The sequence below is a fragment of the Hirundo rustica genome, chromosome 11 (assembly GCF_015227805.2).
Source record: "Hirundo rustica isolate bHirRus1 chromosome 11, bHirRus1.pri.v3, whole genome shotgun sequence".
In the NCBI taxonomy this organism is placed as follows: Eukaryota; Metazoa; Chordata; class Aves; order Passeriformes; family Hirundinidae; genus Hirundo; species Hirundo rustica.
In genome coordinates, this window is record NC_053460.1 from 979,956 (window position 1) to 1,007,402 (window position 27,447).

At 67.2% G+C, this 27,447-nt stretch overlaps 5 protein-coding genes across 14 annotated transcripts; 2 read left to right on the top strand and 3 right to left on the bottom strand.

Moving 5' to 3' along the window:
- Positions 1–303: 303 nt before the first annotated feature.
- On the bottom strand, positions 304–6,137 carry CDH3 (cadherin 3). The gene is made up of 15 exons (XM_040075028.1): positions 5,981–6,137; positions 4,141–4,337; positions 3,953–4,063; positions 3,669–3,824; positions 3,448–3,592; positions 3,160–3,335; positions 2,942–3,070; positions 2,676–2,861; positions 2,343–2,587; positions 2,116–2,258; positions 1,563–1,787; positions 1,240–1,458; positions 1,012–1,142; positions 789–932; positions 304–715 (listed from the first exon to the last, which is right to left on the bottom strand). The coding sequence occupies exons 1-15, from the start codon at positions 6,117–6,119 to the stop codon at positions 503–505; spliced, it is 2,559 nt and encodes an 852-aa protein (XP_039930962.1). The 5' UTR covers positions 6,120–6,137; the 3' UTR covers positions 304–502.
- Positions 6,118–10,261, top strand: LOC120757907 (cadherin-1-like). Its single transcript, XM_040075629.2, has 10 exons — positions 6,118–6,216; positions 6,561–6,686; positions 7,385–7,504; positions 7,581–7,736; positions 7,813–7,957; positions 8,033–8,208; positions 8,277–8,366; positions 9,441–9,583; positions 9,802–9,937; positions 10,071–10,261. The coding sequence occupies exons 1-10, from the start codon at positions 6,118–6,120 to the stop codon at positions 10,158–10,160; spliced, it is 1,281 nt and encodes a 426-aa protein (XP_039931563.1). The 3' UTR covers positions 10,161–10,261.
- Positions 10,210–18,814, bottom strand: GAS8 (growth arrest specific 8). Of its 3 annotated transcripts, none has more exons than XM_040075031.2 (11): positions 18,755–18,814; positions 16,321–16,413; positions 15,132–15,329; positions 14,791–14,997; positions 14,435–14,489; positions 13,815–14,020; positions 13,459–13,626; positions 13,083–13,169; positions 11,919–12,128; positions 10,841–10,906; positions 10,210–10,603 (listed from the first exon to the last, which is right to left on the bottom strand). In XM_040075031.2, the coding sequence occupies exons 2-11, from the start codon at positions 16,333–16,335 to the stop codon at positions 10,454–10,456; spliced, it is 1,362 nt and encodes a 453-aa protein (XP_039930965.1). In that variant the 5' UTR covers positions 16,336–16,413; positions 18,755–18,814; the 3' UTR covers positions 10,210–10,453. The 3 variants fall into 3 exon arrangements, with proteins under 3 accessions (XP_039930965.1, XP_039930963.1, XP_039930964.1); XM_040075029.2 differs by lacking the exon at positions 18,755–18,814 and adding an exon at positions 16,875–16,927; XM_040075030.1 differs by lacking the exons at positions 16,321–16,413; positions 18,755–18,814 and adding an exon at positions 16,875–16,906.
- DBNDD1 (dysbindin domain containing 1) lies at positions 17,434–20,525 on the top strand. Of its 4 annotated transcripts, none has more exons than XM_040075033.2 (5): positions 17,456–17,518; positions 18,437–18,564; positions 19,481–19,627; positions 20,024–20,164; positions 20,243–20,525. In XM_040075033.2, exons 2-5 carry the CDS (start codon positions 18,516–18,518, stop codon positions 20,410–20,412), a joined length of 507 nt encoding a protein of 168 aa, XP_039930967.1. In that variant the 5' UTR covers positions 17,456–17,518; positions 18,437–18,515; the 3' UTR covers positions 20,413–20,525. The 4 variants fall into 4 exon arrangements, with proteins under 4 accessions (XP_039930969.1, XP_039930967.1, XP_039930968.1 ...); XM_040075034.2 differs by having other exon boundaries at positions 17,478–17,518; positions 18,441–18,564; XM_040075035.2 differs by lacking the exon at positions 18,437–18,564 and having other exon boundaries at positions 17,434–17,518.
- Positions 20,526–21,081: 556 nt separating this feature from the next.
- Positions 21,082–26,627, bottom strand: DEF8 (differentially expressed in FDCP 8 homolog). Of its 5 annotated transcripts, XM_040075117.1 has the most exons (12): positions 26,305–26,320; positions 24,946–25,064; positions 24,743–24,825; positions 24,512–24,661; positions 24,155–24,296; positions 23,915–24,079; positions 23,428–23,555; positions 22,884–22,997; positions 22,234–22,314; positions 22,014–22,154; positions 21,806–21,915; positions 21,084–21,724 (listed from the first exon to the last, which is right to left on the bottom strand). In XM_040075117.1, the coding sequence occupies exons 2-12, from the start codon at positions 25,049–25,051 to the stop codon at positions 21,622–21,624; spliced, it is 1,323 nt and encodes a 440-aa protein (XP_039931051.1). In that variant the 5' UTR covers positions 25,052–25,064; positions 26,305–26,320; the 3' UTR covers positions 21,084–21,621. The 5 variants fall into 5 exon arrangements, with proteins under 5 accessions (XP_039931048.1, XP_039931049.1, XP_039931047.1 ...); XM_040075114.2 differs by lacking the exon at positions 26,305–26,320 and adding an exon at positions 26,608–26,627 and having other exon boundaries at positions 21,082–21,915; positions 24,946–25,061; XM_040075115.1 differs by lacking the exon at positions 26,305–26,320 and adding an exon at positions 26,608–26,618 and having other exon boundaries at positions 21,082–21,915.
- Between the last annotated feature and the right edge of the window lie 820 nt (positions 26,628–27,447).

Consider the following 27,447-nt stretch of genomic DNA (forward strand, 5'->3'; position numbering starts at 1 on the left):
CTGGCTGCCCAGGTCAGGAGGGATTTAGCACCAGGAATGCCCAATGCCACCAGTGTCACTCCCATGAAGGACAGAGTGGCAGTCAGGGCCTTGCCCAAGCCCATCGGCACCTCTTGGGGACAAGGACACGCTGGGGGGGGACGTGGGCACTGCCCCTGCACAGGTGACACTGCAGCTGTGCCATGGGTTCCACACTGTGGTGGGCAAGGGGGGGGACAGGGCTGGGGAGGGGTCACTGCAGGGACCGATCTCCACGGCACAAAATAAGTGACACAGAGCCTGGAACATCTAAAAAAACCCAAATCCTTTATTAAAACTGACCCAGCTCCCATCCCCTTGTCCGCAGCATCACACGCCATCATTCCATACCTTAAAAAATAGATAATAACCACAAAAACGCAGGCGAGGAGGTGAGGGGGCTGCGCTGGGGTGGGGGGCACAGCAGGGGGAACCCCCAAGGCACAAAAGCAGCAATAAGGCGGGGGCAGCAGGCTGGGGGTCCCTAATCGTCCTCCTCGCCGCCGCCATAGAGCTCGGCCAGCTTGCGGAAGCGGCCGCCCCAGTCGTTGAGGTAGTCGTAGTCCTGGTCGCCGTCGGAGGCGGAGGAGTTGAGGGAGCTGAGCGAGGTGGCCTCCGAGCCGCTGCCCTCGTAGTCGAACACCAGCAGAGAGTCGTACGGGGGGGCCGTGGGGTCCGTGTCGGCCGCCTTCAGGTTCTGGGGGAACACAAGGGTCAGCGCCCGTGTCCCCTGCGCTGGCACCCCCTAAGCTCTCCGGGTCAGCACTCACCTCCTCGATGAAGGTGCCGATGTCGTCGGGGTTGGCGGGGCGGGGCCGGTACTGGGGGGCTGGCAGGAGGGTGGGGGCCACGTCATTGCGGATCACCTCGGGCCGGGCGTCCAGCCCCCGGTGCAGCTGCCGCAGGTCATAGTTCTGGGGACACACACACACATGGAGAGGGGCAGAGTCAGGCTGCCCACGCTGTCACCAGACCCCTGACCCCCACACGCACCTGGTCCTCCTCGCCGCCACCCTCCTCCCCGTAGTAGAAGATGTTGTCCCTTGTGTCATCTTCGGGCAGCAGCAGCGGCTCCTTCGTCACCTTCCTCCTCCTCACGAAGAGCAGCAGCAGCAGCAGGATGACTGGGGGGAAGGGTGCCATCAGCGGGGACATGTGTCCTCCACTGTGCCCAGGGAGGGGAGCGCCCACAGCCCCAGGAGCCTCAGGATCCCAACTCACGCAGCAGGGCCAGCAACGCGCCCAGGGTGGCGAGGACGAAGGGCAGGGCGGTGACAGGCTGGGGTCTCTGGGGACAGCCCTGTGCCAGCCCCTCACAGGCGCAGACCCGTGCGGTGACAATGGTCACCTGGGCTCTGCCCGGCTGGTCCAGCAGCCGCAGGTACACGCTGTAGGTGTCGGGCTCCAGCGGCGCCACCAGCTGCAGCGTCACTGTGTCACCTGTGTGAGATTGGGGGCTCACGGATGATGCACCGGGAATGCAGCCATGGCACAGCTGCCCCTGCCGAGGACCCCCCGCGCTGTGTTCAGCCCCACTGCAATACCTGTGTCCCCCACCTCCACAGCCCAGCTGTCCCCCGAGCCGTGGGTGAGCTCAGCGCGGAAGGGGCCGGTGTTGGGGGGCAGGTCCCGGTCGGTGATGGTCAGGAGCTGGGGCTGGGGACTGCGCTGGCACACAGTGATGTCCCGCGGCTCGGCCTCGGGGCCGTTGTCGTTCACATCGAGCAGGGTGAGGAGTAGCGTGCCCGTGCCCGTGGCCGGTGGTGAGCCTGGTGGGGACAATTCTGGAGAGGGGACCCCAAACCCAGGACTCTCATGGGGACATGGGTGAGTGAGCAGGCATGGGGACAGGGGGAGCCTCCAAACCAAGACTTTGCCAGGGACAGAGACTCTCTGCAAGGGTGGGAGCAGTGAGGAGTGGTGCTGGAGGGGGAAGCACCAAACCCAGGATCCTCACGGGGCTGGGGTGCCCCAGGCAGGGGTGGGGCCAGGCAGCCCCCGCACTGCTCCATGCCGGAGCGGGGATGTGTTTCCTGGTGATGGCAGCATGTGCTCCTCACGCGGGAAGGGGAACAAGGGCCCTTTCACGTCCCTCACCATCATCCACGGCCAGCAGCACGGCCATGTAGGTGCTGTTCTTGACAAAGGGGGACTCGCGGTCCAGCTGGTCCCGCGCGGTCACCAGGCCATTCTCGGGGTGCACGGCCAGCCAGCCCGCCGGGTCGTGCCCCACCACGTACCTGGGGGGCACAGGGGAGCTGGTGCTGCGGCGAGGGGCGGCGGAGACCCCCCCAAACCTCCGCTCCAACCCTGTCCCCGCTCACTTGATCCTCTGGCCCTGCTCCTTGTCAGGGTCCTGGGCCGTGCAGGTGGCGAGGGTCTGCCCCGGGGGCACATCCTCTGACACCGTGGCCAGCTGCACCGGCGGCACGAACACCGGGGCCTCATTGACATCCTCCACAGTGACCGTCACCGTAGCAGTGGCCATCGGCAGCTTCACGATGAAGGGGACCTCGTTGGCCACGGCCACGTGGAGCACAAACTGCTGCTTGGCCTCGTAGTCCAGACCCTGGCGGAGGGAGAGACAAGCGCAGTGAGAGCAGGGCAGGCAGGACCCCACCGCGGGCAGCAGTGGGGTGACACGGGCTGACACAGACCTTGGCGGTGCGGAGGATGCCCTCGTTGGTGGCAGGGTCGGTGGTGATGGCAAAGGCTCCCCCGTCGTTGCCGCGCAGGATGGAGTAGACCGCTCGCCACGCCGGCGTGCCGGGCTCGTCCAGGTCGGTGACAGCCAGCCGGGCCACCTCCCGCCCGGCCACGTTCTCCGGCACGGCCGCCTCGTACTGCGGGTCAGGGGCACCCTCAGCACCTCGGCTCAGCGGGCACCAGGGAGGGTCACACGCAGCAGGGGGGCCCACATTACCGCTTTGGGGTCAAAGTCGGGGGCGTTGTCATTGACGTCAGCGATCTCGATGACGGCCAGTGCTGTGGTGGTCAGTCCCTCGCCGTCCAGGTCAGCTGCCTGCACGGTCAGGGTGTACTCCCGCACACGCTGTGGTGGACAGACGGACAGACAGACAGACACCCTGTCAGCCCCTGCTTGGTGCTGCGACCCCTGCCCCACGGCGCTGCAGAGCCCACCTCCCGGTCGAGGCCACTGGCAATGACGCTGAGGGTGCCGGTGGCACGGTTGACGGTGAACATTTGGGGATGGGGCTCCCGTGGCTCCTGGCTGAGGATGGAGTAGGCGATGACGCCATTGTAGGTCTCCACCGCATCATCCGCATCTGTGGCTGTCACCTGCATGATGGAGGTGCCTGGGGATGGGGATGTCCAGGTAAGTGGGATGCTGGGGGGGACGGTGCCAGGGCCGTGCCCAAGGAACACGGCTGGTGGGATGCAGAGCTTCCCCAAGGCACAGGGTCCTACCTGGCAGAGCTCCCTCTGGCACAGAGCCCCTGAACACCTCCTGTGTGAACTGGGGCTTGTTGTCATTCTGGTCTGTCACTGTCACGATGATCTCCATTGGCTCCTCCACCGGCTTCCCATTCTCAGACACGGCGTGGGAGAAGAGCTGCAGGCTGGGGTGTGAGTGGGGGGCCTGGCAGAGCACCCCAACATCCCCCAGGTGCCCCCAGGCAAGGACCTACGTGGTATTTGTCGATGTGCTCCCGGTCCAGCGGCTGCGTCACTTTCATCCAGCCTGACTCCTTCTCAATGGTGAAGATGCCCTCGGGTGGGGCATCCGCTCCCTGCCCTGTGATGCTGTAGAAGATCTTGGTGTCTCTGTCGCGGTTGGATTTGATCTGGGAGGAGATACCCACTGAGGGGATGGGGTCGGTATCCCTCACCCCACCCCGCCCCGCCCCACCCCGATGCAGTGGGGATGCTCCCCCAGCACCCACCTCCATGCCCAGACTGACCAGCCTCATACCTGAACCAGCTTTTTGGGGAAGGGGCCCCTCTCGTTTTCAGGAACCTTGATGGGGGGGATCACCCAGTCCCTCTTCTGCCTCCTGAGAGCAGCGCGAGCCCTGGGGAGCTCCTGTGGGGTGGGGGTGAGTGAGGGCACAGCCGGCCAGGGGAGCGCGGGCTGTGGGGGGATACACGGCGCAGCGTTACCTGGGGGGAGTCCCTGCTCTCTGCGGGAACTGGGGCAGGCCCTGGCTGGCCAGCGGCATGCCGGGGGGAACCAGCATCTCCGGGGGGTTCGACGAGCGCCGCGCCCACCCCCGGGAGCCGCACGGGGCCCCCGTCCTCCCGCACCCCGACATCGGCCTCCTCCGTCCTGTACGGCCCCGCGCAGCCTCCGGAGCTCCCTGCGAGGATCAGGGGTCAGGGGGATGAGGGGGATCTCTCCCCCGACACCCCCGAGCCGCAAGTGCCAGCTCCAGGACCCCGCAATCCCCTCGAGCCCCGAGGCGGAGCGAGGCAGGGGACGGCAGGAGAGGGGAAGAGGACACCAGGAGCGGGGCAGGGAACACCGGGCGCCGTACGGGAGCGCGGTGGAAGTTTCGGTGGAAGTTTCGGCTTTGTTTCACAGATGATGGGAAATTCCTGGGCGGGCAGAGCCCTGCCCCAGCCCCCTCCCGGTGTGTCACCCCCTCGGGGCTCCCAACCCCCCGTGGCCAGATCATCGGGAGCCGAATCTCCCTCCCCCGCCTCCCACGCTGCATCCCTCGTGCTGGACACAGCCCCGGCTCCGCACCCCCCCGGGGGAAGGATTAGGGGATTAGCGGAGCTGAGCCAGCTCCGGGCGGCCGAGCGGCCCAGGGCGGGGCACGGAGCGGGGCTGGGGGGGGCTGCGGAAGGCGGGGAATGGGGCAGGGAGAGCTGTGCCCCACGGCTGCTCCACACCGGAGCGAGCGAGCCCAGGGGCGACGGTGGGGCCATGCGGGGAGCAGCAACCGTGCCCCGAGGGCACTACCGGGGCCTCTCCCAGTCGCGATGGCCGCTAAAAGAGACTTTGATGGGGCTGGACGGGCATCAGTCACCCTGGCAAGCGGGGCACGAGGGGCGCGGGTCGCTGTTCCCACCGAAGGGGCAGAGCGCAGGGGGTGTCCCACCGTGTCCTCGGGGGTCTCTCCATGGAGGGCCCGCCGGGCACGGTGCCCGCTGGGTGCCAAGGCGGAGCCGCACGGTGCGTGCCGGAGCCACGGGCTCACCGTGAGGGCGGGGGGGAGCAGTGGCACGGCCAGACCCCAGCCTGTGCCCGCAGCAGGAGCCTGGCAGCGCCCACCTCCAGTCCTGCCAGGCTTCGCTGATGGGAACGGGATGTGAAAACGGGATGTGGTGTCCACAGCAGGCGGAGGTCGAGGCCCCTCCCTGGCACTTACCGCAAGGAGAGCTTTTAAGCGCTCCCGCGGCCATTAGACCAGCGCTGGCTCCGGCCGCGTTCCCGGGCAGCCTCAGTCTCCCGGGAGCCGCCGAGCGAGGAGGGCAGCGGGCCAAGGGCTGGCAGCAGCAAGACCCTGCCCAGCCTCGGGCCGGCCAGAGCCCGCACCCCACGGCCGGAGAAGGGTGGCCCTGGGGCACCGAGCCCCATTTGCCAGCCCGGCGCCGGCCGCCCCCCCTGAGGGCACCCGGCCCCGCTGGCAGCGGGCGCCCCACGGCAGGGCCAAAGGCGCCGGCATCAGCCGCCGCCAGCCCAGTGAGCCCAGACGGGCACCGCCAGCCCCACGGGGCACAGCCAGCCCCACGGCCAAGCTCCACAGCCCGGGGGGAAGCACAGCCCGAGACCACAGGAACCCAGCCAGCCCCACAGCCGGGGCACTGCGAGGTCCCCCCGAAAATCAGCGGCCTCACCAGCGGGGGCAAAGCGATCCTGATCCCGGCAGTGAGGGAGGCCCCGCCGCCCCCTTTAGTGCTCGGAGCCCCGATCCCGGCCCCGATCGCGGCTCCAGCCCGTTCCCGAAGCGTCCCGGGGGTCCCGGAGCCGCCGCGCCCCGACGGTGCGAGTTACCTGGTGCGGGGAGCGGCCCCCGGCGCAGCCCCGGGAGGACGCACGGCGGGGCCGGGGAGAGGGCGGCCGCCGGCAGGAGCGGGGAGAGGAGGACGATGAGGATGGAGAGCGGGCAGAGCCCGGAGCGCGGCCCCCGCATGGCCCGTCCGTCGCCGCCGCCGCCGCTCCGCTCTCCGCCCGCCGCGTCCCGCCCCGTCCCGCCCCGCAACGCCCCAGGTGAGGCGGCGGCCGCGCAGGTACCGCCCCGCCCCGGAGAGCGGCCCCAGCGCCCCCCAGGCATCCCCCGGCAGTGCCCCGGACCCCTCCATTACCCCCGGGAGCCTCCAGCCCAGGGTTTACCTCCTACATCGCCGGCAATCCCCGTTACACCGCGGTACCCCTCTGGAAACCTCGGGCAAGCCCCGATACAGAGCCCCGATACCACTCGGGCACCCCCGGTGTTCCTCTGGAAGCCCATGGCAATCCCCAGCACCCCCTGTTACCTCCGAGGCACCACCCGTCAAGATCCAGGCACAGCACGGTCCCCCTCGGGCACCACCCAGTACTGGAACCTTCAATACCCCCGGGCGCACCCCTCTGAAATCCTCCTGACAATCCGCAATACCTCCCGGCGACCCCGGGGCACCGCCTGCGGATTTCTTGGAATGCCTCGGCAACCCTCGGCGACGCGCGATACCCCCCGTTAACCCCGTCGGGCACCTCCCCGGTCCGTACCCGCCGGTATCGCCTTGGAACCCCCTGGCGCTCCCCGGCAGGGCCCGGCAATCCTCGGGCACCGCCCGCTCCCCGCCGGCACCCCCGGTCTCTCAGCGCAGCCCCGGGGACTCCCCCCGCCGTCCCGGCATATCCAGGCACTTTCGTGGTCCCATTCGTCCCTCCCGGTGTTCCCGCGGACCCTGGCACCTTCCACCATGGCCAGAACAATCCCCCCCCTCGCCATTCTCTGTGCCACCCCCAGGTGCCTCCTCCCCCTTTGCCGCCTGTGGGTGCGCTGGAACTCTCGGGGGGAGCCTGTGTGTGCCCCCCAGCCGCTGGAGTGGGTGTTCCCATGGCCACCCAGGGGGGTCCTGGACTCCATCGTCCCCCCAGCCTGGAGCAGCATCTCCCCTCTCTGCTGGGTCCTGCCCTTGGGTGCCCGCAGCCCCCCCCGGGGCTGGCAGCTCTGCAAAGCCGGTTCTGCTTTCCTGGCCAAGGTCGCTGACGCAACAGGGAAGGTTCCCAGCTGACACCTGGGGGGAACAGCCAGTGCAGCTGCAGCCATGGCACCCTGCACCTTCACCCTCCTCCTCCTCCTGCTGGTGGGACCATCTCAGCGGGGCCGGGAGTGTCGCATGGCCACCCCCGGAGGTTCGGGGCAGAGCCGTGTCCCTCCGTGGCCCTGCAGCCCCGCTCTCCATCCCACAGGACACGCTGATCTTCCCGGAGCATGGACACGGCCTCCAGAGGCAGAAGAGGGACTGGGTCATCCCCCCCACCAACTGCCCTGAGAACGACAATGGACCCTTCCCCAAGATGCTGGCACAGGTACGTGTGCCCAGGGTCCAGGGGAGCCCTGGAGGACTGGGACACCTCTCACCCCCACTTCCTGCCTCGCTGCCAGATCAAATCCAACAAGGACAAGGAGATGAAGGTTTTCTACAGCATCACGGGGCAGGGAGCAGACACCATCCCCGTGGGAGTGTTCATCGTCGAGCCGGAGACGGGGTGGCTGAAGGTGACAAAACCCCTGGACCGGGAGGAGAAGGATAAATACGTGGTGAGTGAGGGGGGCCCGTGGCGGGACGGGGACAGTCCCGGGGACTGCACACACGCTGAGTGTTGTGCCCTTGCAGCTCTTCTCCCACGCCGTGTCAGCCAACGGGCAGCCCGTGGAAGATCCCATGGAGATCATCATCACCGTCACTGACCAGAACGACAACCGGCCCGTCTTCACGCAGGCTGTTTATCACGGTTCTGTGCTGGAGGGAGCTGAGCCAGGTGGGACCAGTGCCACCACCTGGCCGGCAGCACGGGGGGGATGTGTGACAGGTCACCAATAACCACCTGCTCCAGGCACATCGGTGCTGCGGGTGCTGGCCACCGACGCCGACGACGCCGTCAACTCCAACAACGGCGTTGTGAGCTATTCCATCCTGAGCCAGGTGCCAGAGAAGCCCCAGCCTGGGATGTTCACCATCGACAGCAGCTCTGGGCTGATCTCCGTGGCCATGCCGGGGCTGGTGGCAGAGGTGAGCCGCGGGCTCAGCCCCCATCGAGCTCATCCCCCAATTTTGGGTGACACAGCCTCTTGCCACAGGCGGTGCCTGAATACACTCTGGAGATCCAGGCTGCCGATTTGGAGGGATACGGGCTGCAAGCCACCGCCACCGCCCGCATCACGGTGCAGGTGAGTCGCCGAGCCCGCCCGGTGCCGTGGCAGCGCAGGAGGGCAGGGTGAGGCCGTGGCGAAGCCGGCGCTGGCTCCTGACAGCCCCATGTGCCCGGCTGCCGCAGCACCGATGCGCTCCGGGCGCTTTCCGCGGTGGGAGGCGAGACTGGGACGGCAGCTGTGCCGTGGCTCCTCCTGGCCCTGTGCCTCAGGTTCCCACCGGGCTCTGGGCCACCAGCCTCAGGGCCACGGCGCTGCCGCAGTGTGGGTGCTAGCGGGGCTCCTGGGCGCAGCTCCCAGCGGGAAGCCGCCCGTGCCGGCTCGGCCCAGCAGGGGAGGAGCACCCGGTTCTGCGGGAGCCCCGTGCCAGGATAGCGGCACACAGCCACGCCAGCTCCACGGGGAGAGGCTGCGGCGCCAGGAAGGGAGGCCGGGGATGGCGTTTTGTGCGGGGTCACCGGCCACAGGTCCCTGGCCGAGTGGAAAGGACAGCCAGGTAAGCTCACCAGGGTGCCTCTGTGGCACCCCCACGTCGGGCGGTGCTGGTGTCAGGCTGGCAGTGGGAGCTGCTCCGGCTCCAGGGAGGCTGCCTGGTCCTGCCGGCTGCTGGGACGCAGCCCCGAACCGTGCTCCCACCCCAGCCTGGGAACTGCAGGAGAAGAAGGGGCCTGGTTGCCCCCAGCAGTGCTGACCTTGACGCCAGACAGCTCCAGAGAGCTGGGCAGGGTCAATGTCCGCTCGCACGTCGCACCCTGGGCAGGGATGGGGCTGCTGGGACGGGGCTGCTTCCTCCTCGGGTCCAGGCTGGCTGCTGCGCTGTGCTGTGCTGTCTGAGGCCCACCAGGACGGGCAGGTGAGCAGGGAGAGCGGTGCTGCCGCAAGCACAGAGCCCTGCATCCTGCTGGGAACCAGCTGGCACCCACGCACAGCGGCCGCGGCACCTGGGGCTCAGCACCGTGGCACGGGAAGGACGCGAGTTTCCATACCCCACCTCCGGGGAAGAGCGAGGTGCAGGGGCTCGGCTGGGGCAGTCGAGAAGGCAGATGGTGCTGCCAGGACAGGTCCCAGTCCTGCTTCCCCCCTCTGCCATAGGCTGACGGAGTGTCTGAGGTGGGAAACGGCACCCTGACCACCCACGTGCTGAACACGGCCTCGGGGCTGCCGGCGGCCGGCCTGGTCGTGCGCCTGGCGCGGCTGCAGGAGCCGGGGCCGCAGTGGACGGAGCTGGCGCAGAGGTAGGAGAGCCGGTGGCGCCGGAATGGGGCAGGGACACTGCTGCCAGTGCTCCGTGAGCTTGCCCAAAGGCTCCGGGCACAACCGGCTGCCCAGCCTTCACCTGGGGTTTGTCTGCTGGTGGCAGGGCTGGTGCTCGGGGGTACAGCCGGGGCAGGTTCTGGGGGTTGGGCAGGGCTGCGTTTCGGGGTACAGCAGGACCGGCTCCGTCTGCTTTCAGGCACACGGATGCGGACGGGCGCTGCCAGCCCCTCCTGGCACCGGGACAGGCCCAGTCTGGAACCTACAAGCTGCACTTTGAGACAGCTGAGTACTGGCAGGGGCTGGGGCACACCAGCTTCTACCCCTTCGTGGAGGTATGGAGTGTGGGGAGACTGGGACAGGTGACACACCAAGGCTGGGGGCTGGGGCCAGGCTCAAGGGGCTGCACTCCCCAGGGCCTCACTACAGGAGGGGGATTCCCACTGCTGCCCCCTCGCTCTCCCTCAGGTCGTGTTCATCATCACCGACCCGGCACAGAAGCTCCACGTCCCGCTGCTGATCAGCCCCTACTCCTACACAACGTACCGGGGCAGTTAGAGGGGCACAGCCTTGCCCTGGGGATGCAGGAATGATGCCACCGATGCCATTAAAAACTCCAAACAGCGCCGTTTGTCTCAAAAAAATCGCCTTCCACTTTTGGAGGCACAGAGGGAGCCCCCAGTGGCAGCCTGGTGGGGTGGGTGGGGTGGCCTGGGGCCCTCCAAGCTGTGCTCCCCCTTGGGAGGAGAGGTTCCTAAAGATGCTCACTGGGATCTGTTTAAACACACAGAGCAGGAAAAGGGCACAGCCTCACTATCAGTGTGCCAGCGGGATCCTCAGTGCTGCCAGCATCAGGTGGGCACTGCAACGAGTCCAGCAGGGCCCTGCCCCAGCTCCTGCCCCGGGAAGGGGAAGGACAGTGGCTGGAAACCCAGGTTGTCCACTGGGATGCCAAAGGCTGTCAGCTTTGCCTCGAAGGTCTGCAGCATGTCGTTGTGTGCCTGCGAGGAAAGGGTTCCTTTCAGCCCCTCTGTCAGCAGAGAGGAGCTTCCTGCATTCTCATTTCCAACCCCCAAGCCAAAGCCATGGAAATCACAGAATCCTTTGGGTTGGAAATGCTCTAAGATCACCGAGTCCACCTGTTCCCCCAGCAGTGCCAAGGCCAGCACTGACCCACAACCCCAAGTGCCACATCCACATGGCTCTTAAACCTCTCCAGGATTCCTCCCCGCCCTTACCTTGCAGACTCGGGCCAGCTGGAGCTGCAGGTCCTGGATGGTGGCATTCTTGGAATTGAGCACCTCCTGCAAGGGCAGATTGGGATGATGAGGCTGCGCTGCCCGGCCCCGGGGACGCGGTGGCCGTGGCAGAGCACACGGAGGAGCTGCAGCGCCAGCACGGCCTGGCAGGTGGCCACCACCCTGCCCCCTCTGAGTGGCACTGCCAGGGACAGCCAGCCCCGGGCAGGGACGGGGAGCTCCCGGATGAACACCACAGCCCGTCCCGGTCTGCCCCGCTGTGCGGGGAGCGCCGGCAGCTCCGGCAGCACCACCCTGCTGCCGCGGCACCACGGGAATTACAGGGAGCCAGGCTCCCCGAGGCAGCTGAGAGGAGGAATTCAGGGACCCCAGCAGCTGCAGGAGAGCCTGACGCCAGTGATGCCATCCCAGGAATGTGTTTTCCTTCCACCTGCTGGGAGGTGACGCCTCCCCTGCCTGTCCCATAGGCCTGGTAGTAATCCCAGAGCATCCCAGAGCTTCCCAGACTCCCCCTGCAGCAGGGACCTGCGTGGGGACAAGCAGGAGGGCACCAGGCGGTGGAGCCCTCACTCCCTGTGTCTGTACCCGAGCCGCAGCAAGCGCTGCTCCCTGGCTCCAGCTGCGGCAGGCTGCAGGAATGTGGGTCTCCAGGCTCCCTGCAGAGGTATTTTTAGCACGGCAGACACCGCAGAGCCCCAGGATCCTGTCTGCACTGTCCCCACGGCCAGGCCAGGCTCACCAGGTGCCACCCCCCCTGCACAGAGCCCCTGGGTGCCACTGGACCCGCTGGCAGCCAGCTGTGTGACGGCACAGGGTGCTGGCAGTGCCATGGAGCCTGCGGCCACGCTCCTCAAAACAGGCTCCACCTGAGGGACACATCAGTGCCAAACTCTGACACCCACACGCTCCACTCTCGAGGCACAGCCCCGTGGCACCACACGTGGCTCTGGGAGCGCTGGGAAGGAGCGACGTGCCACCTACAGCCACGTAGGATGGGGACTGCTGTGTCCCACAGCGGGCTCTGCCCCCCAGAGCAGCCCTCGCTGGGCCCCAGTACCTCCAGCTTGTTGGAGACCAAGGAGAGAGCGCTGGGGTCCAGGCTGGAGGATGCAACGACCTCGCTGAGCTCCACCTCCTTCTTCTCCAGGAGGTTGAGGAGTCCCTTCAGCTTCCGCTCCAAGAGCAGGTTTTTGAACCCCGTTTTTTGCTGCACCTCGTTAATGGCTTTGGTGAACTTCTGATAGAGTTCGTCTCGCTCTGCCTGGACCTGCTCCGGGACACAGCACCGTGTCACAGCACCCTCGGGACCCCGGGGGACACGGGCACCTGCACAAGGCTGACTGGGGTCTGCCTAATGGTGTGGAACACAAACGGGGCAGAAAACTGGTCCAGCAGCTCAGCCCGGCCGTTCCCACGGCACCTGCAGCCCACAGGGAAGGCAGGTGCTGCGGCACAGCCTCCACCCTCCCTCCCTCCCTCCCTCCCTCCCTCCATGGTGCAGCACCTGCGCTTCTCCCTCCTCCTCCTCCTCCCCTCCAGGCATGGAATGCCCCAGCGGGCTCCCTGCAGCACTAATTCAGACCCCAGCGAGGGCCCCAGGCACACGGGGGTCTCTCCTCTCATCCCCACAGCTGGCAGCAGTCCCTGGCTCACAGCTAGTTAATAAGTGTCCTAATTAGGACACAGTCTCTCCTCCAAAGCCTATTTCTGAACGCTCCGAATCTGGCGCTGTCTTAATGATGGATTGTTAATGAGGCCTCGGATCAATGTTCATAATCCTGGGGATTTCTACGAATTGCAAATGAGCTCTCTCCTGCCTCAAAAGATTTATCTGGGTTAGTGGGGGGGAGCGCTGGCTCTGCAGGGCTCTTCCCCAGCGCCCCAGGACGACCGGCGGGAGCGACCCTGGTTCCCTGGCACAAGGAGGGGCCAGTGGGAATGCCCCCATCCCGGCTCTGCCCCACGCGCCCCGGCAGGGCCCCGCTGGAGCGTGCATGATTGCTTAGCAAAGGACAAGGCCGGGCCTGTCTGCTGACCGTGGGAGAGGCTGGAGCTGGGAGCAGCTTTGCTGGGAGCAGCGGTTATCACCCGCCTCTGGATTAGCTTGGAAAGCCCTGGGCTAAGCACGGGCCCTGCAAAGCCCCACGCCCTGTCCTCTGCAGAGGGTTTGGAGAAGGTTTGCAGAGGGAATGGGATGCCCAGCCCTGCCTGCAGGTCTCACCTTACCAAACCGCTGCTCCAGTACCTCGTGTTCCCACTGAAGGTCCTTCAGTTCCTTCTGGGTGATTTTCAGGTGGGCTTTGGAGTTCTGTGAGCGGGAAGGGAGGGTTAAAGAGCACAGGATTGTCTGGGAAGTGTTGGGGATGTGTTCTGGGAAGGGAGAAGAGTGAGCAGCAGAGAGAAAAGCAGGCAGCACCCACACCAGCCCCGCTGCGGTGGGGCTGGTCTCCCTTCCAGGCTTTTGGATCCCCATCTGAGATCCCACAAATACACAGTAAGCACAACAGGACTTGCTTTCCCCAGCAATCACAGCACACCAAGGTCAGTGTTTTCCCTCCAGGAATGAAGCCCATGAAAGGACAGGGCTGGCCACTCACCATCAAGGCCTCCTTGTCCCTGTTATAGTGAACCAACTTCTTTTGCAGCTCAGCCACCAGCTCCTTGGCCTCCTGCAGCGGCTCTGTCAGCTCCTTGTTCTGGAGCAGCACATCGGCCTTCTCCTTTTCCAAGACAGCCTCCTTCTTCTTTAGGTCTTCCACCTGCTCCTGTTCTTGGGAACACAAGTGCTGGCTCCTGGGAGCTGCCCAGCCCCTCAGAGTCCCCCACACCCGCAGTGTGCCAGTGGACAGGCCACCAGCAGCACCCACACTGACACCCAGGAACTGCCAGATCCAGCTGACACCCTGGCAGGAGCAGTCCCTGGGTGGAGGGGTGACCCAGGGATAGGCAATACCTTCAGGAGGTTGATGAGTGTCAGGTTCTTGGCGGTGATGTCGTTGTAGTAGTTCTTGATGGCACCAAAAGCCCCCTCATGGTTCCCCATCAGCTCGCTGATCTGGGTGTTCTTCCTCTCCTCCAGCTCATGGATCTCTGTCTTCCTCCGCAGGTCCATCTCATCCCGCAGGGCCTGCATCTTCGTGGTGTATTTGGCCTCCATCTCTGAAGGGAAAATTGTCAGAGCTGGGGAAAAACTGGCTGAAACTGGGGAGGAAAAGTGACCAGAACAGGGAAGGGAGAAAAAAACAGCCATAACAGAGGGGATACTTGCCAAAACTGTGTGGGTTGGGACCAGCTGGAAAAAACAGCCAGAACTGGACAGAAAACTAGACAGATTCGAGGAGGAAAACCAGCTGGAACTTGTGGGGAAAACTGGCCAGAACCTCGGGTGGGGGAGATCAGCCAGAACCAGGGTGGGAAGCTGACCAGAACTGGGAGAAAGAAATGACCAGAACTGGGAAGGGAAAAATGGCCAGGAGTGGGGAGAACCTGCCCCCAGTATGCTCAAGGTGCTGCTTGGGAACCAGGAGCAGCTCTCCCTGTCATGCTCCTGTGGGATCTGCCTCATGCCCTGACCTTTGATCTTCAACTCGAAGTCGCTGCGTAGCCGCGCCATCTCCTCCTCATGTTTCTGTGAGGAAGAAACTCTGTGTTGGAACAAACAACCAAATCCCAAGCCAGCCCATCCCCAGGGATTCCCTCCTGCTCTTTGGGAAAGGATTCTGATCCCACGTGGATGCAAACAGCAGCTTGTAAGTTCTCCAGCTGCTCTCTCAGCTCCCCGCTGTGGGAGAGGAATTCCTTCTCCCCATTCCTGCACCAGAAATCTCATCCCACCCCACAGAGAGAGTTAGGGAGGCAAGATCCCACTCCTGCTCCCACGCTGGGGATGAGGCACCTCGCAGGTGGCTCCAGCCCAGGCAGGAACGTACCAGGCAGAGGGTTGTAATGGCTGCCTCATTGGCCAACTCCTGCTCCTTCAGCTCTATGTTCAAGGAGCGCTTCTCTTTCCACATCTCCTGCTCCTGGTCCCAGTGATCCTTCTGGGCCCGCCTCAGGGACAGGACTCCCTCTGCCCTCAGCTCCGTCAGGTTCTCCTGCTGCTCGTGCAACAGGTGCTTCACCTTCTGCTTGTACACCTAAGGACAGGCCAGAGACCGCGTGAGGGGCTCAGCAGGAGACTCCCGCAACTGGGATGCTGGTGAGACATTCCTGCATTGCATCCAGCTCCTCTCCTCCTCAGAGCTCCTCACCTGGAGCCCTTCAGCCTCACCTTGATCTCCAGCTGGTGCCGCTCCTCCGCCTCCTCCATCTCCCGGTCCCGGTCCCGCAGCTCTGCTTTCATCTCCTCCAGCTCCTGGCGGGTGATTTCCCAGTAGCCCTGAATCCTGCTGCACTCCAGCTGGAAAGAGTTCCGCTCCTGCCGCTCCCGCTCCAGCTCCTCCCGGAGGTGCACCATGTGTTCCAGCAGCTGCCAAGACAAGAGGAAGGGACAGGTAAGGGGGAAGGGAAGCCTTTGGAGACTCCGTGTCCCAAACCCGGCAGGACGCAGTGGCTGTCACTGGTGCGGAGCTGTGGGGGTCCCTGAGTGAACCCGGCAGCTTCTGGAAAAGGAGTCAGCAAACCTCACCTGACTGCCCACAGCCTGGGACGGGGTTCTGGCTCACAGTGTCCAGTAACACCATTCTCAGGTGCTTAGATACTTCTAATGGAGTTGTTTGGCTTGGAAAAGCCTCTGAGATCAAATTTAACTGTTCCTCCAGCACTGATAATGCCACCCCTAACCCATGTCCTCAGGTGCCACATCCACATGGCTCTTAAATCCCTCCAGGGATGGGGACTATAGCTCTAGGCAGCCTGGGCCAGGGCAGGACAACCCTTTCCAGGAAGAAATTATCCCAATATCCAACCTGAACCTTCCCTGGCACAGCTTGAGGCCATTTCCTCTTGTCCTGTCCCTGTTCCCTGGGAGACAAGCCCGATCCCCCTTGGCTGTCCCGTCCTGTCAGGGGGTTGTGCAGAGACAGAAGGTTCCCTAAACCTCTTTTTCTCCAGTCTGAGCCCCTTCCCCAGCTCCCTCAGCCACTCCCTGTGCTCTGGACCCTTCCCCAGCTTCATTTCCTCCTCTAGGCACGCTCCAGCCCCTCAGGGTCTTTCTTGTCTGAGGGGCCCAGAGATTCCGGGTGTGTCCTCAGCAGTGTCCAGAACACAGGGCTGGAGAGCAGAGGGAGGGATGATGAGGCCGCTCCTTCCAGGAACAGCAAGAACCCCCCATCCTCATCCCCAGACTCATCCCCGTCCCCATCCCCATCCCCAGCCAGGCGCCAGTGACACAAACCCCGGCTGCTCGTCCCTGTCACCCTCTGCACCTGTTGTCCCCGGAGCTGGGGCCAGGCGCCAGGCAGGGCTCCCCAGAGCCGTTCTGACATGTTCCTACCCCTCCTCCCCGGGGGATCTCTCACCTGCTCCTTGCTCATGTCCTCCGGGGCAAAGGCATCCACCACGGCCGCGCCTTTGCCCCGTTTCCCTTTAGCCCCTGCTTTCTTTTTGGGCGCCTGAGGACAGAAAGCCAAGCACAGGAGGTGAACGGGTGAGGAGGGAACGGTGCTGCCCAGAGCCCCCGTGCCGGCCCCGGAGCATCCCTGCTCTCCCGGTAGGAACGGCGACAACGGGGCGACAACGGCCCCACGGAGCCGGGGGCACCGGGAGCAGCCTGGAAGAGGCTCATGCGCTGCCGACTCAGCTCCGCGGTGAGCCCCCAGGCACAAAACAGCCGTACCCAAAATAACGCGTGCGAAGCATCACCGCCGTGCGGGGAACGGCGCCGAGGGGCTCCGTACCCTCCCCGGGAGCGGATCGGGACAGGACGGGGCTCGCAGACATCGGGGCGACGGGCTCCACCGCCCTCCCCTGCCCGCACACCCCGGCTAAAGGACACCCTTCAGCAGCCGCCCCGGTTCTCCCCTTGGCCCCGGTTCTCGTCCCGATCCCGGCCCGGGCCCGGTTCCGCTCTCACCATGGCGGCACCGGCGTCTCCGGGCAACGGACGGCAGATCCCGCGAGAGGAGGGCGAGATCTCGCGAGAGCGGCGCCGCGGGGAGACACGCCTCTTAGCAACGCCACGCTCCGCCCTGGCAACGGGGGCGGGGCCAGCGAGACCGGCGGGGCCGGGGCGGGGAGCGGGAGGGGACACCGGGGACACGCGGGGGACATCGCGGGCACCGGGCGGGGAGGAAGCGGCGGGGGCAGTGTGAGGGAACGGGGGACCGGGGGTTACCGGCGGGGCGGGGGAGTTCGGGAAGGACTGGCGGGACAAACCCGGGGGGTCCCGCCACCCCCGTGCCCGCCGCTGTGACCCGGGCCGTCCCCACGGCCGGGGCCCCCCAGCTCAGCTCCCGCACCCCCCCGGTGCCCGTGTGTCCCCCGGCTCTTCCCGGTCCCCTCCGCGCCCTCTCTTGTCCCCCCCCCCCCCCCCCGGTGCCTCCCGCCCCTCGGCTCCGCCCATCCCGGTGTCCCTGCCCCCGGTGTCCCCGCCCCCGCCGCGGCGGGCAGGACCGTGCGGGCTGCGGGCTGGCACCGGGCCCGCCCAGCACCGGTACCGGCACCGGCATCAGCCCCGAGCCCGGCCCATGGCGGCTCCGGCGGCGGTCGCCACCGCAGGTGAGGGCGGGGGGCAGAGGGGGGGCACGGACCGGCACGGACCGGCACGGACCGGCACGCCCATCACGGTGGAACCGGGCCGGGCCCCGCGGGGATGTAGGGCGGGGGTGCAACGGGGAGAGGCGCACGGGGGGCGCACTGGGGTGCAAAGGGGGGCGTGGGGCCGCGCTGGGGGTGCCCGGCTGCAGGGCCAGGGCGATGTTGGGGGGCCGGGGACAGGACGTGTGAGGGTCTGTGCAGGGAGAGTCGGGGATGGAAGGAGAGAGCAGTGGGGTACACTGAGAATGTGGGGGGGCACGGGGGTGTTCACGGGTCTCTGAGGGAGCACTGGAGTGCCCTGGGGGCTTGGGGGGCAGTGGGATGCTCGCGGGAGGTGGGGGTGCGGTGGGATGGCCAAGCGGAGCAGGGGAGCGCACTGGGGATTTGGGGTTGCAACGGGATGCCCAGGGAATGTGGGGGGACAGTGGGGTGCCCGGGGGTGTGGAGGGGCAGCAGGGTGCTCACAGGACACTGTGGAGGAACACTGGGGTGCCCAGGGGACGCAGTGGGGAGCAGCGGGGTAGCTTGCCGACATCCCGCACAGCAGTGCCGGGGCGCGGAGGGGCTTGGGGACAGGGAGGCGGCTGTGCTGGTGCAGCTGAGGGGGACCCGCACCTGGCGACAGAGGCGGTGCCAGGGCTCCCCTGCACGCCCGTCCCTCCCTCCCGCGTGTGGCCCGCACACGGCAGCATGGGGCACCGGGGGAACGGCGGGACACCGGGCCCTTGAGGGGACAGTGCCACTGGGGCGGGCCGCGGGTGGCGCGGGGTGACCGGGGCCGTGGGGTGCCGGTACCGGCGGCTGCCCGGCTCTGCGGTTGCCGTGAGTCAGCACCACGCCGTGCCGGAGAGATCCCTGATCCGGCCCCGCTCCCGCCAGGCAGCCGGTGAGCCCAGGCCGGGGCGGGCGGTGTGGCCGGTGACACTGCTGGTGACACGGCCGCTGGCACGGAGGGACCATGCAGGCGGAGGCCAGAGGGGAATTCTGCAGCCGGGACCAGCGCCCTGGTGGGTGGGGGCGTGGAGCGGGCAGGGGTGGCCGCGCTCCTTGCGGTGACACGGCACGGTGTCACCCAGCGGGGCTGGGCACTGCGCGGGGCGAGGTGCAAGAGCAGGGACCCCCCGTGTCCGCCCCAGGGGGATCCTCTCTGCTCTGGAGGGGGGCGAGGACCCCATTTCCCGGCCCGAGGGAAGGTACCGTCAGCGCGGGGTCCCGCCGTGGGGTCAGGATGTGGCGGAGCAGTGTCGGGGGCGGCAGAGGGCCGGTGTCCCGCCGGTGTCCCGCCGGTGTCCTGCAGCTCCACGTGCCAGCAGCAGGAACACCCCGTAACACCCCTCTTCCCTTTGGGCTGGAGGTCCCTGTCCCTGCCCTGCTGTCACCGTGCCCGTCCCTGTGCCGTGTCACCCGGGAACTCGGTGCTGGCACGGTTCGGTGGTGGCACGTGGTGCCAGGGCACCGGCACCGACCTCGGGGACAGGACAGGGTGCTGTGTCCGCCCGTGCTGCCCTGGGCACACAGGGCCTCCTCCCAGCCTCCGTGCCCGCTCAGCCCCGACACACGGCTGTGCCCCCACGGTGCGCCACAAACACGGGCTGTGGCACCGCCGTGTGCCACGACCTGTGCCCGTGACCGTGGCCGTGTGCCTGGTCCCCCCGGCCCTTCCCGGGGACAGCCCCGGCACAATCCGCCCTTGTCCGGGCCCCGGCACAGGCTGTGCTTTGTCTCGCCGACACAAAGGGGCTGCGCGGGGAGGGGGGTGGGGGCTGCCAGCTTCCGACACCAGGGTCTCGGGCAGCTCTGCCCGTCCCCCCGCTCCTCCCCGGGCGTCCTGCTGTCCCCGGCCCCTTAGCTGGGCACCCCAGGAGTGCCGGGGGGCCCCGAGAGGAGCTGCCCTCGCTGACACAGAAGGTGCTGATGTGGCAGAGCTTGGCAAGGAGCCACCGGTCCCGGAGCGCCCTGCAGGGACCCCCACTCATGGGCCGGCCCAGGAGACCCCCCGAGTGCCCGCGGAGGAGCAGGGCGGCATCCCCATCCCCAGCGCCGGCCTGCTGCAGGTCACCGAGCGCCGACGTGAGTGTGGTCCTGAGCTGGGGTCCCTGCCTGTCCCCGCCAGCTCCCGGGATCCCTGCCTGTGCCCGAGGTCCCCTGCTTTGTCCCTGGGATGTCTGCTGCCCGGAGCATCACCTGCCCGTCCCCAGCACCTCGCATCTGCCTCTGGGTTTCCTGCCTGTCCCCGAGAGTCCTCTGCCAGCCCTTGGCATCTCCTGCCTGTCCCCAGTCTTCTGTCTTCCTCTGGGGTCTCCTTCCTGTCCCTGGGGTCCCCGGACACCCCTAGGGTCCCCTGCTAGGCCCCAGGCAGTCACGGCCCCCCAGGCCCCTCATACCCCCAGCTCCCTGGGCCCCAAGCACCAGACCTCCGCCACTGGGGACAGCGGTGTGTCCCCATCCTGTCCGCGGTGCCCGCAGAGCCCCTGAGCAGCGTGTCTTCGCTGGAGGTGCACTTCGACCTGCTGGACCTGACGGAGCTGACGGATATGTCGGACCAGGAGCTGGCCGAGGTCTTCGCCGATTCCGACGAGGAAAACGCGGCCGGAGAGACGCCCGGCGGTGAGCGGGGCTCCGGTTGCGGTCTGTCCGTCCGTCCCGGTGCGTCGCTGACCGCCCACCCGCCCGTGCGTCCCGCAGGGCTGCAGCCGCCGGCGGTGCCGCGGGCCGGGTACCTGCGCTCGCCCTCCTGGACCCGCGCCAGGGAGCAGGGCCGGGACAAGAAGCACCTGAGCGACCCCGAGCCGCCGCCGGGACCCCCGGGACCCCCGGACGCCTTCCTGCCCGCCGAGCGCCCGCGGGAGCCGTAGGGACAAAACCCGCCGGGGGACACCGGGACGCGGCGGTGCTGGTCCCGTCGGTACCGATGGAGCCCGTCCCCGGGCGCAGGACTCCCGTTAGCCCGCCCGGAGGGCAGAGGCGGCCCCAGCCCCGCGGCGGGGACGCACCGGGGCTGCCCTCGGCCGGCGGCCCCGGGGGAAAACCGGGCCGGCCCCGCCGGCCCCCGGGAGCGGCACGGCCTCGGTTGCCGGGAGCGGCGGGTGGGGCAGGACGGGACGGGTCGCACGGCTCAGCGCGGCCCGAAGGAGCGCGGGCGGTGCCGGTGCCCGCCCGGCTCTGATGTAGCAGTGCTGTGATCCGGTAAAACCGACCGACCGACCCATCGCCGGCCTCTGCCCGTCTGCGCCGCCGCGCGGGGGAGCGGGAGGAGCCGGGGGCACGGAACACCTCGGGAGCAGCGGGAACGGGGGCGTCCGGCCGGTACCGGGGCAGCTCTCGACGGGCGGGACACCGGCGGTGACTGCGGCACGTCCCCGGTATCGTCGCGCAGCGCATTTCTATCCCGCGGGCGGCTCGGTCCCGGTGCTCGCCGCCGCAGCCCCAGCCTCGGTCGGAGCTCCCGGGCTGCCACCCCCGGGCATTCGCACATCCTGCCCGTGCCCGCGGTGCCCCCCGCCGCCGCCCGAAGCAGGGACACGAGTGCTGGGTTGCGCAAAGAGGCTCGTTAATGCTACAGGAAACGCCGGGGACGAGGGGAGGCAGCGGCTCCACACCGCAGCCGGTCCAGCCCGGGGGAGATCCCGCAACGTCCCCCCGGGGCTCGGCCCCGGTAACGGCGGTGCCTTGGGCCGGGGAGGGGCCAGAGTCCAGCGCTGCGTGTGGGAGGGACTCGGTCCCGTCCCGGTGCCGGGGCTGAGCCCTCCTGACAGCAGCCCCCGTCACTCCCCCAGCCCTGCCCGCACCCCGGCTCCAGGCGGGGACGGCAGGAGCCGCCGTGGGGCCTCAGCCGGATCCCAGATCACCCGGTCCTGGCCTCTCCGCGCTCCCGGGAATGGCCGGGGTCCAGCAGTGATTCCCTCCCGGCAGCGCTGCCATTTCCACGAGCAGAGGATCCCAGAGCCAGGGCGGCCCCAGTCCCCAAACCACCACTGGGGTCGATTGTGTCCACCCCAGGGCCCTGTGGTGGGTGGGTAGGGGCAATCCTGGGCCTGAGACCCCACAACGGGGCCAAACCTCCCTCAGGGCTCCGCCTCCGTGCCAGAGTCCTGGAACAGGGATTGCTTCCGCAGGCTCAGCCGGGCGCACCGGGGGCAGGTGGTGGAGTTGTCGTAGTAGCAATCCCTGGAAGAGGGAGGGGGGGACAGTGTTGGGTCACCCCCTGCCACCCCCGTGTCCCCGAATCCCGCCCCAGCGCGTCGGTACCTGTGGAACACGGCGGAGCAGTCGGCGCAGACCGAGGTGTGGCTGTCGAAGGGGAAGAGCACGTCGCCCTCCCGGCACAGCTCGCAGACGAAGCCCTTGGCCTGGCATCGCTGGGGGAGCAGGCGGGAGGTGACAACCGTGACCCTGCCAGCCCTCTGCTGGCCCCGCGGGGGTCTCCCCAGGGCTCTGCCCCCCGCCTCGGGCTCACCTCGCAGTCCAGCTTGATGTGCTTGGCAAAGAGCGTGTGGATCTCGGTGAGGGAGCAGCCGAGGCGCCCGGCCTCGATGTCGATCAGGTCCTGCAGCGAGTACATCTCGTCGTTCTCCACAAAGTGCTGCCGGTCCTGTAGCTGTGGGCAAACGTGGCGCTGTGACTGTCACTGTCACCGCCGTGTCACCGCCACGCCTGGCCCCGGCCCCCGGCCTGACCTGCAGCAGCAGCCGCGCCGCCATCGCCTCCTTGCAGGTGATGAAGTAGGGCTTCATCAGCAGGATGTCCTGGCGCAGCTTCTGCAGGGGACGGGACGGGGCGGGAATGGGGATAGGAATGGGTGTAGGGGAAGGGATGGGACAAGGACAGGATAAAGGGCAGTGGCAGGATGGGGACAGGGGCAAGGATGAGATGGAGACAGTGTGAGAATGGGACAGGATGGGGATGGGGACAGGGATGGGATGGGAATGGGGTCACGGATGGGATGGAAATACAGACAGGAATGGGGACAGGAACGGGAGTAGGAATGAGGACAGGGATAGAATGGGAATGAGGACAGCAACAGGGACAGAGATGGGGTCAGAGATGGGGACAGGAATAGGACCAAAGGGAAAAGGGCAATGGCAGGGGCAGGATGAGGATGGGGACAGGGTTGTTAATGGGATGGAGACAGGAGAACAACAAGAAAAAGACCAGATTGGGTCAAGCTCATCCCTGTTACAGTCTGGGCACCCTCTGCCCCAAATCCCCCACCTCTCTGTGGGATCTAGTGGGTGCCACTGGGGTTCCCCCACCTCCTGCTCACCCCACAGGCCCTCAGTGGTGTCCCCTGCCCTTGTGGGGTGTCGTCCCCTGATCCGACACTCACCCGGATCTCTACCAGCTCCTCCACGTAGTTGAAGAGCAGTGGGTTGATCTCCCGCAGCTTCAGCACCGGCCGTGACACCATCAGTGCCAGGTACCTCATGCTGCACCGCGACACCTGCCCAACACCGCCAGGGCCACCGTCACCCCCGCGCCTGCCACCACGCACGGACCCCCGCCAGGGACCCATCACAGGGACACGGCCCTGGGGACACGGCCCTGGGGACACGGCTGCACCTCGAGTGATCTCTGCCCAGCGACCCCCATGACCAGGGACATCCCCCAAGTGACATTTACACACGGCCACGGTCCCCAGGGACATGCAAGATCAGGAGTGAGATCCCCCACGTGACCTCTACCAAGGGACATGCCCCCCAGGGACCCCCGTGACCAAGGACACAGCTCCCAAGTCACTTCCACCCACGGATGCACCCCCCAGGGACCCCCACGACCAAGGACACGGTTCCCCAGGTGGCCTCTACCCAGGGCCACCGTCCCAAGGGACACCCGTGACACCCCAGGGTGCCCCCACCCCATGCCAGGGGCACCTTGCGGGGCTCGAAGTCCCAGTTGTGGATGGCACGGGCAGGCACCACGGCCAGGTCGTTCCAGTGGCAGCTGGAGCAGTAGTAGAGGCCGGTGTAGTCGCACTGCCGGGCCTCGCTGGGCACCCCCCCTGTGGCGGCACAGGGCTGGCATGGGGCTGGCACGGGCACCGCCCTGCTCCCTGCTCACCCCACACCCTGCCTGTGCCCCCAGGGGACACGGCAGGGCCCCACTGTCACCTTGCCCAGATCCCCATAACTCCCAGCCCCCAGAGCCCAAAGCTTCAGCTCCAGCCCCACACACCTCCCAGCCCCACAGCCCCAGGCAGCTCCCCCCAGCCTCACAGAGCCCCCCAAAGGGAGCCCAGCCCCACAAGCTCCCCTCAGCCTCACAACCCCTCAGTCCCACAGAGCTTCATGAAACCCCCAGCCCCACAGAGCCCCAGTACCCACAGACCCCCCAGCACCCCCGGCAACAGCAGGGGCTCACGGAGGGAGATGGGGGCCCGGCACTCGGCACAGCGATAGTCCTGGCTGTCCAGTCCGCTCTCGGGGCAGATGCTGAGCTGGTACTCGGCCTGGTGGCTCACCTGGGCCCGCACGCACGGCCGGCTCACCAGCGGCAGGCACTTGCTGTGGCACCGGTAGTAGCAGCCTGGGGGGCACAGGTGGGTGTCAGTGTGGGGATGGGGGAAGCAGGGACGTTGGGGGGGGTGTGTCCCAGACCCACCTGTGCAGGTGTACCAGGTCTGGATGAGCCCCCAGATGATGGTGCTGCACTTGTCACACATCTGCTTGACGCTCTTACTCTTCTCCTTGTAGAAACGATGCTCCAGGACCACCCGGATGTTGGGCTCATCCTCACCAGGGTCCTGCAGGGGGAAAGCAGGGGCAGAGAACTAAAGAATCATGGAATGGCTTGGGCTGAACCTTAAAGCTCATCCCATTCCATCCCCTGCCATGGGCAGGGACACCTCCCACTGTCCCAGGTCCAAGTCCAACCTGGCCTTGGACACTTCCAGGGATGGGTCAGCATGGAACCCCAGCCATAGAGACCCCCTGGTCCCAGCTCCAGCCTCAGCCCCACCTTCAGCTCCTGCAGCTTGAGGCGGAGGTGGATGAGCCGAACCACGGCGTCCTTCTGCCGCTCCGAGTGCTCGGGCAGCGCCAGGATCACCCGCTTGCACTCCTCGATGGCCTGGCGCAGCTGCGGCACGTCCGACGCCAGGATCAGCCCCTGCCACCGCCACCAGAGGAGGAGGAGGGTGAGCCGAGCCCCCCACATCCCCCCCATCCCCACAGCACCCGCCCCACTCACCACGGGGCGGGAGAAGTGATCCTCGGCCAGCCCCAGGTCCAGGGCGCCCTCGGGGTCCCCCGGGGTGGGGTCCGGCTGCTGGGCTGAGAAGTGGGGTCTCGAGGGAGGGCCAAACCCACCCCCAGAACAGGGGACACCACGGAGGGGCTGGGCCTGGCTGCCCACCCCTGTGTGGGACAGGGAGTGGGGGAATCGGCACCCACCTGGGGCAGGGGATTCTCCGTCGGGGCGCTCCGGCTGCTCAGGGGTCTTGTTGAAGGGGTTCAGGTGGGCCTGGCGGAAGCGGGCCAGCCGCTCGTCTGACGCCATTGCCACCGTCCTGCTGGGGAAGGGACACTGCCTCAGTTACCCCAGTGCTGGCATCCGCACTGGCACTGGCACTGACACCCTGGCATCGACACCCGGCACCAGCACCCCATCACAGGCACCAATAGCACCTCAGCAGCACCGACACTGTCACCAACACCCTGTCATGGCACTGGCGCTCCAGCACTGGCACTGATGTCCCAGCACCAGCACTGATGTGCCAGCACCAGCAACACTGTCACCAACACCTGGTTACCAGCGCTGACAGCCTGGCACAAACACCCTGGCACTGCCACCAGCAGCGACACCTCGGTGTACCCACTGCGGGTACCAGCACCGGCACCGACACCCCGACACCAAAACCCTGTCATTGGCACCGACACCCCAACACTGACACTGAAACATTGTCATCGGCTCCAACACCCCAATGCCAACACTGAAATCCTGTCATTGGCACCGACACCCCAACACCGACACCTCCTCGCTGTCACTGACACCCTGTTACACCCACAGACACCCCAGCACTGGCACAAACACCGACACACGGGCACAGACACCGACACACGGGCACAAACACCGACACACGGGCACAAACACGGACACACGGCCACAAACACCGACACACGGCCACAAACACCGACACACGGCCACAAACACCGACACACGGGCACAGACACGGACACACGGACACAAACACCGACACACGGGCACAAACACGGACACACGGCCACAAACACCGGCACACGGGCACAGACACCGACACACGGGCACAAACACCGACACACGGGCACAAACACGGACACACGGGCACAGACACGGACACACGGACACAAACACCGACACACGGGCACAAACACCGACACACGGCCACAAACACCGACACACGGGCACAGACACGGACACACGGGCACAAACACCGGCACACGGGCACAAACAACGACACACAGGCACAGACACGGACACACGGGCACAAACACCGGCACACGGGCACAAACAACGACACACGGGCACAAACACGGACACACCGTCACCGGCACTGCCACAAACACCGACACACCGTCACCGGCACTCTGTCACAACCGCCAAGACCCCAGCACCGTCCCCGACACCCCGGTCCCGGCACCATACCCCGTCTCGGTTCCCGTCCCTGTTCCCGTCTCCGTCCCCGCGGACGGACGCGTCTCTCCGCCTCCCACGCCCGTGCCCCCGCCCTGCCCCGCCGCCACCGCCCGCTTCGGCCCACGGTCACCACGTACCGGGTCCGTCCACCCATGTCTGCCCCGCGAGGGCCGCGCTGTCCCCGCGCTGTCCCCGCGCTGTCCCCGCGCTGTCCCCGCGCTGTCCCCGCGCTATCCCCGCTCAGTCCCCTCTCTGTCCCCGCGTTCTCCCGACGCTGTCCCCGCTCTGTCCCCGCGCTGTCCCCGCGCTGTCCCCCCTCTGTCCCCTCTCTATCCCCTCTCTGTCCCCTCTCTGTCCCCTCTCTGTCCCCCCGCAGCCCCCGCGCCCAGCGGAGCCCCTCCCGCGCGCCCGCCAGGGGGCAGCGCCCCCGCCTCGCTCACCGCCGCGCGCCGCCGCGCCCGCCCGCGCGCCGGGACCCGCCCCCGCCGGGACACGCCTCAGACAGGCCCCGCCCCTCGCGCCCTGCGTGCTGCTGCCCCCTGCCGGCCGGCAGACCGCACTGCGCCGCGCCGCGCCCGGGCGGGGCCGCTCCGCGACATCCGCGACATCCGCGACATCCGCACTGTCCCCACCCCTACCGCCCCCGGCCCCGCCGCTGCCACCCGCGCTGTCCCCACCCCGGCCCCACCGCTGCCACCCGCGCTGTCCGCACCCCTACACACCCCGGCTCCAGAACGCCCAGCGCTTGTCCCTAGAGCCCCCATCCCCATAACCCACAGCCTCCACCCCCACTGTCCCCACCCCTACAGACCGCACCCCAACAGCCTTCATGCCCAGTGTCCCCATCCCCACAGCCCCTTGTTCCTATAGCCCACAGCCCTACCGGCCAATGCCCTCCAAAGCCAGGGGGCTCAGATCCGGGAGCGTCCTGGGTCCTCCACAACTGGGCACACACCCAGCCCTGGGAAAACACCCTGGGATCCCTGGGGTCTGTGCTACCACCTCAGTCTGGGGAACAAAGGGCCAGCTGTGTCCCGGCCCAGGGAGGTGGCTGCCACACCCCCCCAGCATGGAGAAGGGTGGCAGTGGGGACAAAGGCACAGCCTGCCGGGGGCAGCTGGATCTGAGGAGCAGAAGGGTGGGGTCAGTGCATGGGGGCTTCCCAGACGCCTGGGAATGGCTGGGGGAGGCTGAACCGTGTGGGTGTTCCCTGTCCCCCCCACCCAGCAGCCAGAGACAAGCAGTACCTGGACAGCAATAAATTTATTAAGTATTCAAAA